This window comes from Catharus ustulatus, chromosome 1, assembly GCF_009819885.2.
Source record: "Catharus ustulatus isolate bCatUst1 chromosome 1, bCatUst1.pri.v2, whole genome shotgun sequence".
Lineage (NCBI taxonomy): Eukaryota > Metazoa > Chordata > Aves > Passeriformes > Turdidae > Catharus > Catharus ustulatus.
The window spans coordinates 32,348,421-32,363,560 of NC_046221.1; the positions used below are offsets into that span (position 1 = coordinate 32,348,421).

Sequence of the window (15,140 nt, forward strand, 5' to 3'; positions counted from 1 at the left end):
CTACTTAATAGTTGCTACTACTAGTTGAAGGTAAGTAAACATTTCAAATATGAAAGATTGAACTATCAATATAGAAGGTGTCAAGGCAGCTGTTTTAAACACAGTTCTTTCTTAGTTTTCTTGTGGATGTTCATTTCTGCCCCTATATGCCTCATTTTGCTGCGTCAATGCCAATGTTCATATGACCACACTGTAAATTACCTAGGTTAAAAATAACTTTCCCTTTCCTTTTAGTCAGCTTGAACTCTCTTTGATCTGGTGTAAAGCCCAGCCAGAGAGATAATTGTGTCACACAACTGTGAGGACATCAAACTGGCATAGGGGCTTGAGAATCATGTAAAAAGCGTGCAAGGAAGCTGTAAAATTCTTTAGCCGACTCAGACAGGATGGTTATGGGGGAAAACAGACAGGAAAAAAAAAAAAGCCCCAATTTCTTCTCTGTTTATGCCACTTCTCATCATTTTCCAGCTTGTGCAATGGATGGAAAAACTGCAGTTGTAGCCTCTCCCTCAGCATAGATTTCTATTAGAGACAAATTTTTTTCTCGACCTTCTGGCTGATACTTCATTTAAGTAAGAGTAATTAATTCCTTTATTATGAACCTAGTATTTCCTTGACTTCTTTGACACACTCTTTTCCTCTCAGATTACCTTAGATGGTCGGGATATTCGGACCCTTAATACAAAGTGGCTACGAGAAAATATTGGCATTGTGAGCCAAGAGCCTGTTTTGTTTGCAACCACAATAGCAGAGAACATTCGCTATGGCAGAGAAGACATTTCTGATGCTGAAATTGAGCGAGCAGCCAAGGAGGCCAATGCTTTTGACTTTATATCTAGACTGCCTGATGTAAGTTCATTAATTTACTTAGAGTGTAAGAGCAAGAGGTTGTACTACAGTTTCTCAAAATATACTTATTGCCTCCAGCAGCTTTCAGTTTAGAGAGTTTTTCAGCTAAATATTTTGCCTTTGGTTGCTCTCAAAGGACTTGTGCTGGAGTCTGGGAAAAAATGCCAGTGCCTTAACTCAGGAGAAAGGAAGCTTCACAGCTGTATTGCCATTCCTACCCATTTCATGAGGCATAGAAGAACTGACTTTTAAAAAGAAGAACCAGAAATCCTAAGCCCTTTGTCAGGAGCTATCTGTACATTCACATTAAATGGGGGGAGTGGGTGGAAGTTAATAAGTATGCCCTGAATCAAGACCCTTTTAGCAGCTACAAGCTTGAACTCTCCCTTTGCCTGAGATTCGCAGCTTTGAGCCCTCTCAGCAGTAGACGCCGTACTCCTTTCAGGGTGGGGCTGAGAAGCAAGGTCAAGCATCTAAACTCATCCTCATAAATGGATAATAAGTCCTTCCCTTTGCTCCTGAAGTTAAAAAATGTGGGAAAATTGCCCACCTGGGATTTGATTTCAAATCCTTTTACTAGAAAGCTTGGCTCCATCTCTCAAGCGCGTGCCATTTCAAGCATGTCAATCTGTTCCAAGGTTCCTTCTTCTCAGGAAGAGTGATTGGATTATATTTACTCTTAAATAGCTATATAATGAAAAACTATAATGGACTTTGAGACATGTCACTTTACAGTAAGTGATATGGTCAGTAGGAACCAAACCATGGCTCCAAGGGGGGTGGTCTCAGAATCAGAAGAGGCACACTCTTGGTGTGTCCCTATAATTCCAACCCTTCCTCAGAAAATATAGAGAGCTCTTTAACAGGCTTGTCTTGAGAAACCCCAGGGTTTGGAGCACTGAGTGAGCAATAAAGATCTTTAGAGAAACATAAATTCAAAGTTAGGCAGGCACAACATGTGGGGGTAGGAGGGTTTGGCTAAGGGCCAGTTGGATGGATGTCCTTCCAAGTTTGCTCTGTCTGTGCTCAAGTCAGCTGGAAGAAGCTACATATTCTAGAAGATAAGCACTTGGTGTTGCACTGAGAAGTGAGTATTTGAGATGTCTCACAACTTCTGTTCTCTCCTTTATCAGAAATTTAACACCATGGTGGGTGAAAGAGGGGCTCAGCTGAGTGGAGGCCAGAAGCAACGAATAGCTATTGCCCGTGCCCTAGCAAGAAATCCCAAGATTCTTCTTCTGGATGAAGCTACATCTGCATTAGATACTCAGAGTGAATCCATAGTGCAGGCAGCTCTTGATAAGGTAGGACTCACTGAAGCTAGCACCTGCCATGAAAAAGTGAAACAAGTGCTTCAGAAAAATTAATGTACGATTTTCAGTGTAGATCTCCATCAGAATCAAGAACACTGGAAAATAAAATTCGGATGGATGCTCAGTTTCAGTGTTTTAACAGGGAGTTTGAACTATCAAAAATTTTATTGAAAATCGGATTTGATTATTTAGGGGGTTTTGTTTTGCGTTATTACTAATTAATTAAAATACTTAGTTATATGAAAGTGTAACCTAAGTCTCCTGAATTCCCTTTCTCAAATAATAACTATTCATTTGCTGGTCAAATATTGATGGTATCCTATAAAGGCAAGGTGTGAGGACAGAATAGCCTTTTTCTGGTGGATTAATAGAAAAATATATGTTACTGAAATCTCTAGTATTAGTTCTTTATTGAATAGTTACTTCATAATATTCAGAAAGCTCTTGGGATTTAGCCATTTTCATTCTTTTCCTGCTTTTATCAGCCTCACAGCTCTAGGGTGGGTACTGCTGCAGAGCAGAGCTGTCAGATCTTGTATCCATGTCTCTGATCAGCATACAATACCTTCCTCACAGCCCACCTTCATCAGCAGTTTCCATCAACATAGAGTGGAACCCATAGTCTTTGACTGAAAAAACTTCATGATTTGGCTTGAATGTTTTTTTCTTTTGTCTAATATTTATTTTAATGCATTCTTTTAAATTAAGCGAAAAATACTGCCTTTCATTTCAGTAGTTGTGCAGAGAGATACTAATTACCAGTATGGCTCAAGGGAAATACAGACTTTGTCATCTTCACTTGCTAGTCAGTTTAAATCTGAGGTAAAGTGCAGCTGTTATATTCATGTCATTACAGTGATATTAGTATTGAGGTGACATGTAGATGCAAAAATAATATTCATATAATCCTTCTTCTGCATTTTTTTTTAAACTTTGTAATCAAGCACTTTGCTTTTCTAGAAGCTTCATTTAGAGCATAACACAGAGGGAGGTCACTCAATTAAGTGAACTCTTTCTCATCTCTTCATGTTTTCAGAACACACCAAAATGAGCCCTGAATCATAACTTAGTCATCTTTTCACAGCTTTTTGATGTCCATCAGTGTAGTCCCCTAATGAGATTTCCAAATTTCTTTTCGACATCCCTGAGTGGAAAAAGTGGTGCTACTATTGTTCATTATTTTTACAGCTGAGGAGCAGAGTTAACCTCGTGAACACTCACTGTTTCTGGACATTCATGAGCAGCTCCTTGTAGCCATCTGTTTTTCAGATAACTTTGCATCTTATAAAGGATTTTGTTAGTTTGATCACAGCTCCCAGCTGCAGTGGTGAAGGCATAAAGGCATAAAAACCACACTGTGGCAACTTCTTGGGAGTGACTTGCATCAGGTCCATGAGAATGGCTGGTGTAGGGGGAAGAATTTAAATCTCCATGGAAGCAATCCTTTTACTGCAGATGGCCTCATCTTCTTCATGCCCCTGTTCCAGAGCCCATACAACGTACAACTTCTGCAGCAAGAACCTTCCAGCAGGTTCCAGGAGCACAGAACATACCTGTTGCATGAGGTTCCCTTGGATCTCTGCTCCTGCCAAGCTGCCACCTGCTCCAGGCTTCAGGGTGGAGGGCAGCCAGCCTCTCCAGCAGTCACAAGGTGGCCTGTGTTCATTTGCTGCACGAGGGCTGTGTGTGCCACCGGTCTGTGAAAGGGAGCTGGAGAGGGCTGGAGCACAGAACCAGCAGTTGAGACTTCAGCAGCTCTTCCTGCCGAATCCCAGCAGGATTATTGTCAAATAAGTTTGTTTCAGAAGGGAGTGGCTCAAACCCATTATTGATGAAAGTTTGCTCCTCTGATTTCCTGCAGATTCTTGTCAGAAATTATGCTGATGTTGTACTTCCAAAAATTTGCAGGGACAGTACATAAAGATCTGCTCTTTCTATATTTGCTATCCTAGCTTTCTTTTCAGAAAGATCTAACTATTCTCATGACATCTCCCCATCGTGCTTGTATTCATATGGAAGCATTTTGTGAGCAACTTTAGCTCAAACAGTTCAAGTATTATAAAAAGTCAAATAATAAATAAATTTTAATTAAGATCTTTAACACTTGTTGTCTAAAAAGAGTAATGTGGTTTTCTTTAGCTAAATTAGTCAGATGAAACTGTCCTTAGACTGCTAAACAAGGAGACAAAACCCAGAAAGAATAATAATCTTTGCTCTTAAAAGAAAGAAAAGTAATTTTAAAGTTTTGATTTACTATATATTAGAGGTGACTGAAGTAACTTTATTTCTGTGCTGTGTTCTGGCCCAGTTTAACTGTAACTGGGTTTTGTGTGTTTCTGCAAGGCTCGGGCTGGTCGTACCACCATTGTGATTGCTCACAGACTGTCCACCATCAGGACTGCTGACACTATTGCTGGATTTGAGAAAGGTGTTGTGATTGAGCAGGGGACACACAGTGAACTGATGCTGCAGAAAGGCATCTACTATTCCCTTGTAATGCAGCAGGTAAGGGCAAATTTATTTATTTTCTTTCTCCATTCCACAAAGTTGTCAAATGGTGGGTGGAGCTGTTTGCTCCCTCTAGTTTCTGCATGTTATCCAGCTGGCAGCTGCTCAGTTATTCTAGTCTGGGCACAGACACAGGCTTGGAATTCTTGGGGGTTTTGCCCATATGTGTTTCATATTTACACAATCCAATATGTCAAAAACATAAGTGAGTTAAAGGCACAGACTGCATAATTATGGCATAACCACAGAGGTGTTAGATTCCAGGTGGATTCCATAGACTGCTTTAAAGGAAAAGAGAGGGAAAAATCAGAATTAAATAGTCTCCTGCTATGCAATTGCAGACTGAAATATGTGGCCTATAGACAACTACACAATTACAATTACTACACAATTGAAACAGCAGTATTCATGAGGAGAAAAAAAAATACATTTATTTCTTTCTTTCTACTCAAAATGCCCTGTATCTGTATATCCTGAATTCTCACTAGGGTTGTGGCAATGATGTTCAAGATGATGGCACATCAGAAGATAGTGAAGGCACAGGACCTGAGGAATATGAGGAAAAAAATCATATGGAAGAGCTGATTCTTCAAGATCATTTTGAAACATCTGTGATACCAGAGAGAGGCAGCATTCGAAGAAGATCCAGCAGATATAAGAGCAAGAGGAGGTCATCTAAAAATCCCTTTGGAAAAAAGAAGAAAAAAAAGGAGGTGGAGGTTGGTATTAGAACTTCAGTTTAGAATTTTAATTATTAAAAAAAAGAAAAAAGCACACAACTTGGATTACTTTTAGATAGCTGGCTTTCATGCAACCTTTTACTCTGGTGCTGTTGCAGTCAGTACTCACCAGACTGAGTATCTGGGGACAATCTGTCTTAACAAAGATCTTCATTTTAACACTACTGGGTTAATGTAGAACTGGAAAAAAAATTGCTACTGATTTGTCACATTGCTTTGCACAATTTTAGAGTACTATTTCAGTGGTACGGATGTCTTAATTCTATTTAATTAAAACTAGTTATGAGATTTCATTTGCAAGATTCTTTACTCCCTGATACTTAGTGTTGCAAATACTGCTGGATCATATAATCCCTGGAGTGGGCATACCCAAACTGAAGGCAGTTTGGAGTATCATACTACCTTTATGTCCAGCAAAAAATAAATAATCAAAACCCTGACATTTTGAAGAGCATTCCATTAAAAGAGCCATTACTCTCTCTGTTTTAGTGTATGCTTCAGTTTTGCAGGATTTTTACAGATTGAACATCTTCATTGATATATGTCATACATCAATAAAAGTCACATAGGAAGTTTGAGGTTAAGGAAAATTTTTTTGTTTCATCAGAGTTGAATAAAACTTGCTCATAGCATCAAAAAGAGCAGATTTCTAGTGCATTCTCGATCAGACTTGGGATGAGCAGCTCAAAATAAACTTGATTTTGTTTCCTATTTTGTAGTACTTTTTTCATGAAACATATTGGAAGAGTGGTTTGGCATATTAAGGGTGCTTGAGTTTTTGTTTAGTTTTGGAGTTTTTGATTTCAAGACCTTTGAAATGAAGAATTAAAATATAAATTCCAAGGTCAAACCATTAATTCTTCTAAATCTGTGGAAGTTAGGATCACATCTGTAATTAATAATATTTTAAATTATTAAATTCTTAGTATAATTTTATCTATAGATTTTCCTCCTCTCTAAAAGAAATCTTCCAGCTAATGAATATTTCAAAAAGGAAGAATGAGCTGGACCCATTCGCATTACCATATAAAAAGTCATGTAACTTCAAAAGATACTTTTTGGCTGTATATTAATACTGCTCAAGACCTCAGAGGAAGTAGAGGGTGTTCATGCTCAAGAATAAAATATTCATTGCATTCAGAACAAATTAAGAAGTTGAACATCCAGCAGTTCTAATTATTTCAGAAAAGGTCAGCCCACTTTTATAGCTGAGGGTTAGCCACCCTCATTCAGCATCTAAAATACAGGATGAAATAACCAGGAAGCAAGAGCAACTTGCTTATAATCCTGACTAATATTTTGTCTCATTTCTGATGTTTTTATTATTTGTTTTTTTCCGGAAATATCCCTTGGGAGGTGTAGGCACTTAAATAAAGAGATAAAGCAAGACAGAACTTTTTTTTTTGTGCCTTCAAAGTGCAAACACATTAACTGACTCTAACAAATGCCCCATTCCTGGTTTTGGTAATAATTCATTGGATATAGTTTGCCAAAGAGAAAAATTACCTCTCTACCCAATTGTTCTATTACCAGCACACTGATAATTAGCTGAATTGGAGGGATTTCTTATGTCCTCTGAAATGTGAGACTTTCAGTTCTTTATAATGATTGAAATGTTAGTTGCCATTCATGGTGACCTGTCTTATCTGACTTTCAGTGAACTGTCCTGGCCCTTCCCTCATGACTTAGCCTTTTGTTAAGTTTTTTGCCTCCAAATTTTTACAGTGCAGTTGATGCTGTAGGACATGAAAGAGCAAAGCAACAAATCCACCAAGTTTGGAGTGCACACAGAGGGCTTTCAACACCTTACCAAGACAGTTCACTGCTCAAGGTTTAATGTTCTGCAGCTTTCCAAGGAAAACTTACAACTTTTTCCTGTAGGAAGAAAATCTCCCTGCAGTGCCTTACCTAAAAATCCTGGCTCTGAACAAACCTGAGTGTTTCTCTGTACTGCTGGGAATGATTGCTGCTGCTGTCATAGGTGCAGTCAATCCTACATTTGCTGTTATATTTGGAAAAATCATTGGGGTAAGTTTTTGGGGGATTTTTCTTCTTTTTGTTTTTTTTTTCTTTTTTTGACGGGGAGTTGCTTTATGTTTTGTTTGTGGATTTTTTTTTCTCTGGGGAGTGGTTTTTGGTTTTTTCTGTTTTGTTTGGGGGGGGCGGTTTGCAACTAGAAGTTGCATTCCTGAGCTTTCCTCATGCTCAACCACTCAGTTCTTTCCATGTAAGTCTCTGAGTGGGATTAACTTGCATAAATACATCCATTGAAAAATGTTGAAGGGACTCTCTAGAAGCAGAGGATGGTGGAACTGCATCTAAGTAGCAGAGGAAAGGTGGAACATTGATGGCTTTGGGAGAACAAATTAGTGCAATGTAGGTTAGATGGAAAGCTGGACTATCTACTGGGTCCTCAACAGAAAGTTGACTGCAGACTGATTTCAGGATCCGGGATACTTGCTAAAAGAAATTAAAGTAGTCAAGCTTCTTGAAGTGAAGGCTGGCCAATGTAATGGATGCTTATCTATGTACTCATTTTTGTGGGTTATTTCCTTTTCATAGGCTTTTCAAGAAACAGATCCAGAAAAAAGGAGTAAAAACACTGTGGTGCTTTCTTTAATATTTCTTTTACTTGGAGTGATTATCTTAGCAGCATACATAATCCAAGTAAGTGTCACTACACTGAAATCTTAAAAGTGCTGAACTCTCCGGCAGGCTGCAGGTATAACTCCTATGAACACAATCTGAGAAGTTAGACACCAATCAGAGCTTACAAAAATATGCACAAGTGCCAGGATCTTCCTGAGATATATAGGTTTAATGTTAATGTTTACCTAAAGGCATATGTCCGTACTTGCTCTTGGTTTAAATAATCCAGTGAAGGCAATGTTAATTCAGCATGATTGAAATCAAAGCTGAGGGTCTGGCCTTAAAAGTCAAAGTTAATACTGATATTTCTCACTGACTAGGCTATAGGCTCTTGCCAAAGTAAGTATAAAGCAGACTCACTCTTTCCATTGCAGAAGGTGCTTTTCAAACCATTGAGTAAATTCCATCATTTGCTGTCCTCTTATGACTGCTTTAAAGCTTGCAGAAAACACTTGGTATTCACTGATGTCCATATCATAAAAATCCATCAGTATGACTGCTGTAAAGAATGTCTCTGGTCACAGGGTAGGGAGACCAGCCACCAGACAGGTTGATTTATCTTGCAGTGCTGCTCTCTGTGTGTGCAAGTTTGACCAGAAAAGTTTACTTCCCCTTGGCTTAGGTGGTTGTGATACAAGTATGTAATATATAGATGCCTTCTGTGCTATGTTGCTTCCTTTCTGTGAGACAATCAAGTTTCAGGTTCAGGAATGTGAATGATGCTTTTCCCAGGACACCTATATTCATGGGGGGTGTTGTAGATGTGATGGCTTTTGTTGTGCTTCTTGGTGTGATTGCTTTTGTTGTGCAGATTTATAAACAGAACTACAGCATCAGATGAGAAAATGTGACTCTTTTTCCTCCTGCAGGGAATCATGTTTGGGAAGTCTGGGGAAGCCCTAACAATGAGGCTGCGCTCTTTGTCCTTCAGGGCATTACTTCAGCAGGTATGAATCAGGCAGTTAGGATATCGAGAGAGCAGTGGGTGTGCTCAAGAACCCATGTGTTCATGGAAATAGCTGAAAGGGACCAGAAGACAGTAAATTGGTGATCAGAAGAAAGAGCTCTACGACAGTGTTTGCAAACGAAAAGGCTTCCTTTCCTTTCTGTATGGACAAATCCTTGTGGGTCCTTTTCAACCAAGGATATTCTATGATTCTATAGCTGATGGGATAGGTGATTTGTAAGACAATAGTTAACCTCTTCAGAACTAAGGAATGTCTAAGAAAATAGGGGTTATAATAAAAGTTTCTATATAGGCATGTTCAGGAAAACATCGCAGCCAAGATCACTTGATTATGAACAATTAGATGTCCACAAAAGAATAATATTTTTTAAACTTTTTCTTTTCATTTACAGTAATTTCACGATTATAAGCCGCACCACATTGACTAAAACTTTGGTGCGAACCCAAAGTGCGGCTTATAATCAGGTGCGGCTTATATATGGACAAAGAACAAAAAGTTGCTGTTTTAGTTTGGAGGACAGGTGTCTGCTGAGAAAGGCAGGAACTTCTCTTTGAAATGGACAATGTAAACCCCCTCCCTCCAAATTATTATAATTTTGAAATCAAGGGGCTTTCAGGCAAACATATGGGAATTAGGAATAACAGTTCTTTACTAGGGAAATTAAAATAGAAATACAGTACTACAAAGGAACAAACTCCAAACCCTGACAATGTCAGAGTACAACCTGACACCCCGTCAGGCAGGGTGTTGGTAGCAGTCCCATTAAATGGTGGCTGCATCCTCCTGCAGTGACAGATGTGATTCAGTTGAAGCAGTGCTCCTGTTGAAGGTACAGTTTCCCTCCAGAGGTCCTGTGGTGATGTGGAGAAATCCGGTTTTCCTCTGGAGTCCAGTGGAGAAAGGGGCTCCCTTAGTGTCCCAAAACCTCTGTCTTTATCTTGATAAGAAATGTTGGGCTCTTCCCCCTGGCTGGAGCAACTTCCAATGGGATGAAGTAATTTTATCAGTCCCACAGTGGGACTCAATGGGCCATTAACAGAAAATGACTCTTGGAAGAAGGATGGGGTGTGAAAAGATAAAGAACAATGCCCCTTCTGGTTTCAATGGATGGCCCATTAACAGAATATCTGCCGTTGAGATAAGGATCACTGCCCCCACCCTCAACAGATGGCAATATAATAGATACCTTTTATCACACTCTGTATTGTAATGTGCGGCTTATAATCAGGTGCGGTGCTTATATGGACAAAGAATGAAAAGTTGCTGAAACCCAGAAGTGCGGCTTATACTCAGTGTGGCTTATAATCGTGAAATTACTGTACTTGGAAATGCTGACTACACAGAGAGAATACTTAGTTAGCCATCATGTTTTGTACTTTCATGTAATTTTTTGAAACAAAATTCAGTATCTTTTCTTGCAGGAGATTGGATGGTATGATGACCAGAGAAATGCTGTTGGTATTCTTCTAACTCGTCTTGCTACAGACGCTTCCCAAGTTAAAGGCGTATGTTGATTCTTTTATGTGTATTTTTTAAATGTCTTTTTCCTTACAAATATTAATTGCAATTGGCAAGGAACTCCAAGATTGTTTCAGAAAACAAAGTAGGAAATCTACCCCCACAGACTGGCAGATGCATTCACATAGCATACTAGAGACACACTGGAAATGGTTTCCCAGCTGATAATTTACAACAACCATCAAAAACCCATCAGATGTTCATGCGCCTTTCATGTACCTCTCTGCAAGTCTTTAAGCTAAATATATAATAATAACTGTAGACCATTTCACCATGCAAAGTGAAATCTGCTTGCATGCTTGGACCGCAGTCACTGGACCCCAGGTTTTTACATCCTGCTATGGGTGTCACCTGAATGCCACAGAGGTTGCATTTGTAGAGGATACAAACCTTTACTGGCCTCAGTGAAGAGAATTCTTCCCACTGCCACAAAATGTGCTTCACAAAACAGTGAGAAATAGATCAGCATAATTAAAAAGCACCATGGAGGGACAATGGCCAAGGAGGGGAACTACTCAAGAAGCTGGTGTAGGAGAGGTGGCCACTTGGAAGAGAATATGGCAGATTCTGCACAGTTCCTTCAACTGCTCACCTCATCAGCAGAAGCTGACAGTCTGCCAAACATTTCTGTTTCTTCCTGTCTCTTTGCAGGGGAAAAAATCACTGCAGGACTTGTGGGGAAAAGTTTACTAGTGTGGTTTTTTTTCCCTTCATATTTGTACATCACCAATCTTTTAATCCTTACGTTTTTCAGTCTTCATATTCTTTTTTCTCTCCAGCCCTCCTTCATTGTGGGCTTGCAGGGATAAAATAGTCTTTGACAAAATTTAGTCATTTTTATCTTTTAAAGTTTGTTTGCTTCAGTGGCAATGAAGTCTATCACCCAGTCAGGACGATAAAAAGGAGGGGTGCACACAGTTTCCTAACTTCAAAAAACAACTAAAGGGCACAAATGGGTCTCCAGAGCTATTGTGTTCTCTGGAGTTCCAGATGTCTGTAAGTCAGTACCATGCCTCATGCTGCACTGGTTGAAGTTTCCAAATCCATCTTTATGTGCAAACATCTAGAACATATGGCAACAATTCACCTTGGCATTGGTTTAATTAATATTTTAAATTTATTGAACAAGAAAAGTCTTTTCAGGGCAGGAAAGCCTTTGGCAAAAGAAAGAATATTTGCTTCCCACCCAAGGGTTTTTGTTTTTACCGTCACAACTCTGGAAGATGAACTATTTCCACAGGGCTATTTGCAGAAGTTCTTTCTGCAGATCAGAGCCCACCCATATGCTGGATACTAATCAACTCTCATTTTAAAGAGTTTTTTATGAAAAGGTTATACAGGCTGGGAGGAGATGAGAATTCCTCAGTCAGAGTTAATCTTTCTTACTCATTATCCCGCTGAGATAAAGCATTTCTGCTGGGTGGCCAAATTCAGATTCCTTTTCTTTAAGAACATAACCTCAAGTGCAGCAATGTAAGAAGCTGAGGATGAATATTTTCCCCCATTGTTAGTGTGGAGGGTCTCAGTGGACGGATGTTGTTACAACCAAGCCCCTCTTTCCTAACACTGGACATCTAGCTGCCAACACACCCTACTGTCACAGTGGTCACAATTTTCTCTACCTTGGATAGTGTTTGAAGTCCTAGATACATTTCATTGGACAACTGTCACATCCAACTCTCTAGACTACATTAACACCTCTTGAAGGCCTGTATGCTGGCAGGTGTGAGGAATCTCCAGGGATGGTTACCAAAGTTGGTACATAATGTCCACACACGTGATTGCACATGGTTTCCTTTTCCAGCCAAACCTTCGACCTTGACTACAGCAATTTGAAGTAGTAATTTAAGCTACAAAAAGAAAAATCTAATGATATTTATTTGGGGCGTTTCTTAGGCAACTGGAAGTCGACTTGCACTGATGACTATGACTGTCGTTACCCTTGTGACTGCCATCGTTGTTGCATTTGTGTATAGCTGGCAGCTAACTTTGCTTGTCCTGGCCTGCATTCCTTTTGTTGCTGGTGCAAATGCTGTGAATGCCAGCTCTATGGCTGGCCATGCTGCAGAAGACCAAAAAGCTTTGGAAGAGGCTGGAAGAGTAAGTTCTTTAATTTTAATTACAGAGCTCTTGTGTGAAATCATTTTTAAGGATGACAGTGTAGTTATATTATAGCTGAATCAATTGTCCAAGACCTTCTTATTCTGTCATAAAGGCAAGCCATTAATGTGCTCAAGAGTTTCAGAGTACTGTCTTTATTCACCTGATAGTGCTCTTCCAGGAGACAGAAGCAGTCCATGCAAAAGAGCAAGCTGTGTCCAGATTTCTAGTGCTTGTCCCCCATTTTATTAAATTGGGTTTAATTAATAAGGGCCACAACCCATGGGCTAGGGAAGACACTGCTTATGAATATTTTCATTTCTCAGGACTTTCCTTACCTTGATCCCTACTCTTAAGCAATCATGTTCTGATCTGAAATAAAAAATGCTAGAGCATAAATCAAGTGTTCAGAAGATATCTTGCAGATTACAGTTGTAAGAGTAATAGGAGTTGTACCTCTTATTTGTTTAATATCTTTGTTTAGATTTCAACAGAAACAGTTGAAAACATAAGAACTGTAGCTTCACTGACCAAGGAAGAAGCATTTTATGAAAGATATGTGGCTAGTTTGAATCATACATATAGGTGGGTTTTTTTCTTTACAGTACACTTTAGTCTTTCAGATTTACTGTAAATACCATTCTTGGAACCTAATCAATACCCAAAAGTCTGGGAAGAATATCAGTAGCTGTTCATATCGCTTTGAAATGTGTATAGTCTCTATATTTTAATATACATTCTTAAGTGCAGAGTGAAAAAAACTTTCGAAGGATTTGTCTTTTATTATACAAACATTTTATAAACTACATTCTTTGCATATGTGCTACAGAATATTGTGTTTGTCTACAATATATGTTCACTCCTTATCAGAGTTTTGCATTGATACTACTTAACTTAGGAACTGACCGTTGCACCACACCCTTTATAACATAAACCAGTTTTATTCCCTTCATATGGCTTTAAACCTTGAAAATACAGTCATACATTTCCCTTGTTTGATCCACTACATCCTGCTGACTTTTCTCTACTGAAATGCATTTGAATCACCATGGTTGCCAGATTTTTCTAGCTCCATTTTATTTAAATAAAATAGCCCAAAATCTAAATTGCTTCTAATGTAAAAGAAGGAATTGAAAATGATCTGTTGCAAAATCTGTCCTCAGCCAAAACAGTGTTACAATTCAATGTCTGGTGAACTGCTAAGAACCCTGATTTGGGCAGGATGCTCGCTTGGACTGTCACAGGTCTGATTTACAGCTCAGATTAGAAAAGAGATTTGCTCTTCCTCAGAGAGCATCCTAAACAATGAGGACAGAGAGTTCACCGGATTCTTATTCGCTGTGTGTGTTTAATTAGCTGTACAAAATGAAACCTTTCCAGAGGGATAGATTGAGAAATAGTGGCATAGTCTGATTTCCTGTGGGGACGCCCATCAATGAGTCCCTGCTCTGCTCAGATGGGATGAGCTGGTGGAAGCCTGCAGGCAGCTCTTAGGCCAGGCTGGAGCCTGCTTGTTTTCTTAATACCATGGGTCATATGGGGTAGTTATTAACTTATTTCATTTTAACTAACTGCTCTAGTGACCCACCCTCTATAAAAGCAAAGGAAGGGGATTTAGTTTAACATAACTGAGGATCAAGGGTGTCATTGCTTTCTGTCCTAAGGGTGGTTCTGTGTCATGAAGCCAGAGGCTCTTAGGGTCCGTCAAGGATTGTTTGTGAGTGTGTGTGTTGTGGGCTCATTTGTTGTGTTTTTGGGAGTGAGCTGGATTGCTTGAAAATTTTATTCCAGAAGTCTGGCTATCCCCCAGCCAGTGTCTGTTGTTTGTCTTTTATAAGTCATTTATTGAAAGCCTCTTCTTTTATCAGAAAATCTCTGAAAAAAGCCCCTTTCTATGGATTTGCCTATGGAATAGCTCAGTGTTCAGAGTACTTTATTCATGCAGCAGCCTTCAGATTTGGAGCATGGCTCATTGCTAATTGTCTGACCAACTTTGAAAACGTATTTATGTGAGTATAATTTATAAAATGTAAAAATCATCAAAATCAGTACACAGTATAGTGATTTCAATGCATGTAAATTATTTTATCAAATTACAAAGATACTGGGGCATGGGAATCCAGGAATTCAGTCTGGTTGGGAGTGTTCTTTAGGCATAAGGGCTGTTTAGGGCAAAGGTGCATATTTGGGCAGTGTAACAGCAAGAGTGAATAGCAAGCTCAGCACATCTGCTCTGGAGAAGCCTTTGCCCTTTGACAGCCCTTCCAGGCAAAGGGTGTTAAAAAGAGAAATTATATGATACCACTGTTCAGCTGTAAAGCAGCTATGAGAACAAGCTGACCTTCCTAATCCTGGATGACATCTTGGAGTGTGAGTAGTTCCAAAAATATCATATCCTAAAGGTGCTGAAAAACTTTATTCTGAAGGTATGTTTTACATGGTAGGAAAAGACTGCATTGTTCTACCTAGAATTAATCATGCTTTGTCCTTTACTC

At 39.2% G+C, this 15,140-nt stretch overlaps 1 protein-coding gene across 10 annotated transcripts in view; it reads left to right on the top strand.

Moving 5' to 3' along the window:
* Positions 1-15,140, top strand: part of ABCB5 (ATP binding cassette subfamily B member 5) — a 60,375-nt gene that overhangs the window by 34,239 nt on the left and 10,996 nt on the right. For 8 of the 10 annotated variants that reach the window (XR_004420079.1, XR_004420080.1, XR_004420078.2 and 5 more), the window contains 11 exons: positions 646-849; positions 1,983-2,153; positions 4,506-4,667; positions 5,159-5,389; positions 7,292-7,438; positions 7,973-8,077; positions 8,929-9,006; positions 10,449-10,532; positions 12,442-12,645; positions 13,130-13,230; positions 14,514-14,654. Coding sequence is in view for 7 of the 10 variants with exons in the window: in XM_033079957.2 (XP_032935848.1) it covers positions 646-849; positions 1,983-2,153; positions 4,506-4,667; positions 5,159-5,389; positions 7,292-7,438; positions 7,973-8,077; positions 8,929-9,006; positions 10,449-10,532; positions 12,442-12,645; positions 13,130-13,230; positions 14,514-14,654 (1,628 nt within the window). In the remaining 3 variants the exon portion in view is untranslated. Of the gene's footprint in view, positions 1-645; positions 850-1,982; positions 2,154-4,470; positions 4,668-5,158; positions 5,390-7,291; positions 7,439-7,972; positions 8,078-8,928; positions 9,007-10,448; positions 10,533-12,441; positions 12,646-13,129; positions 13,231-14,513; positions 14,655-15,140 lie in introns of those variants that run through there. The other 2 variants (XM_042779883.1, XM_033079967.2) reach the window with 2 other exon arrangements.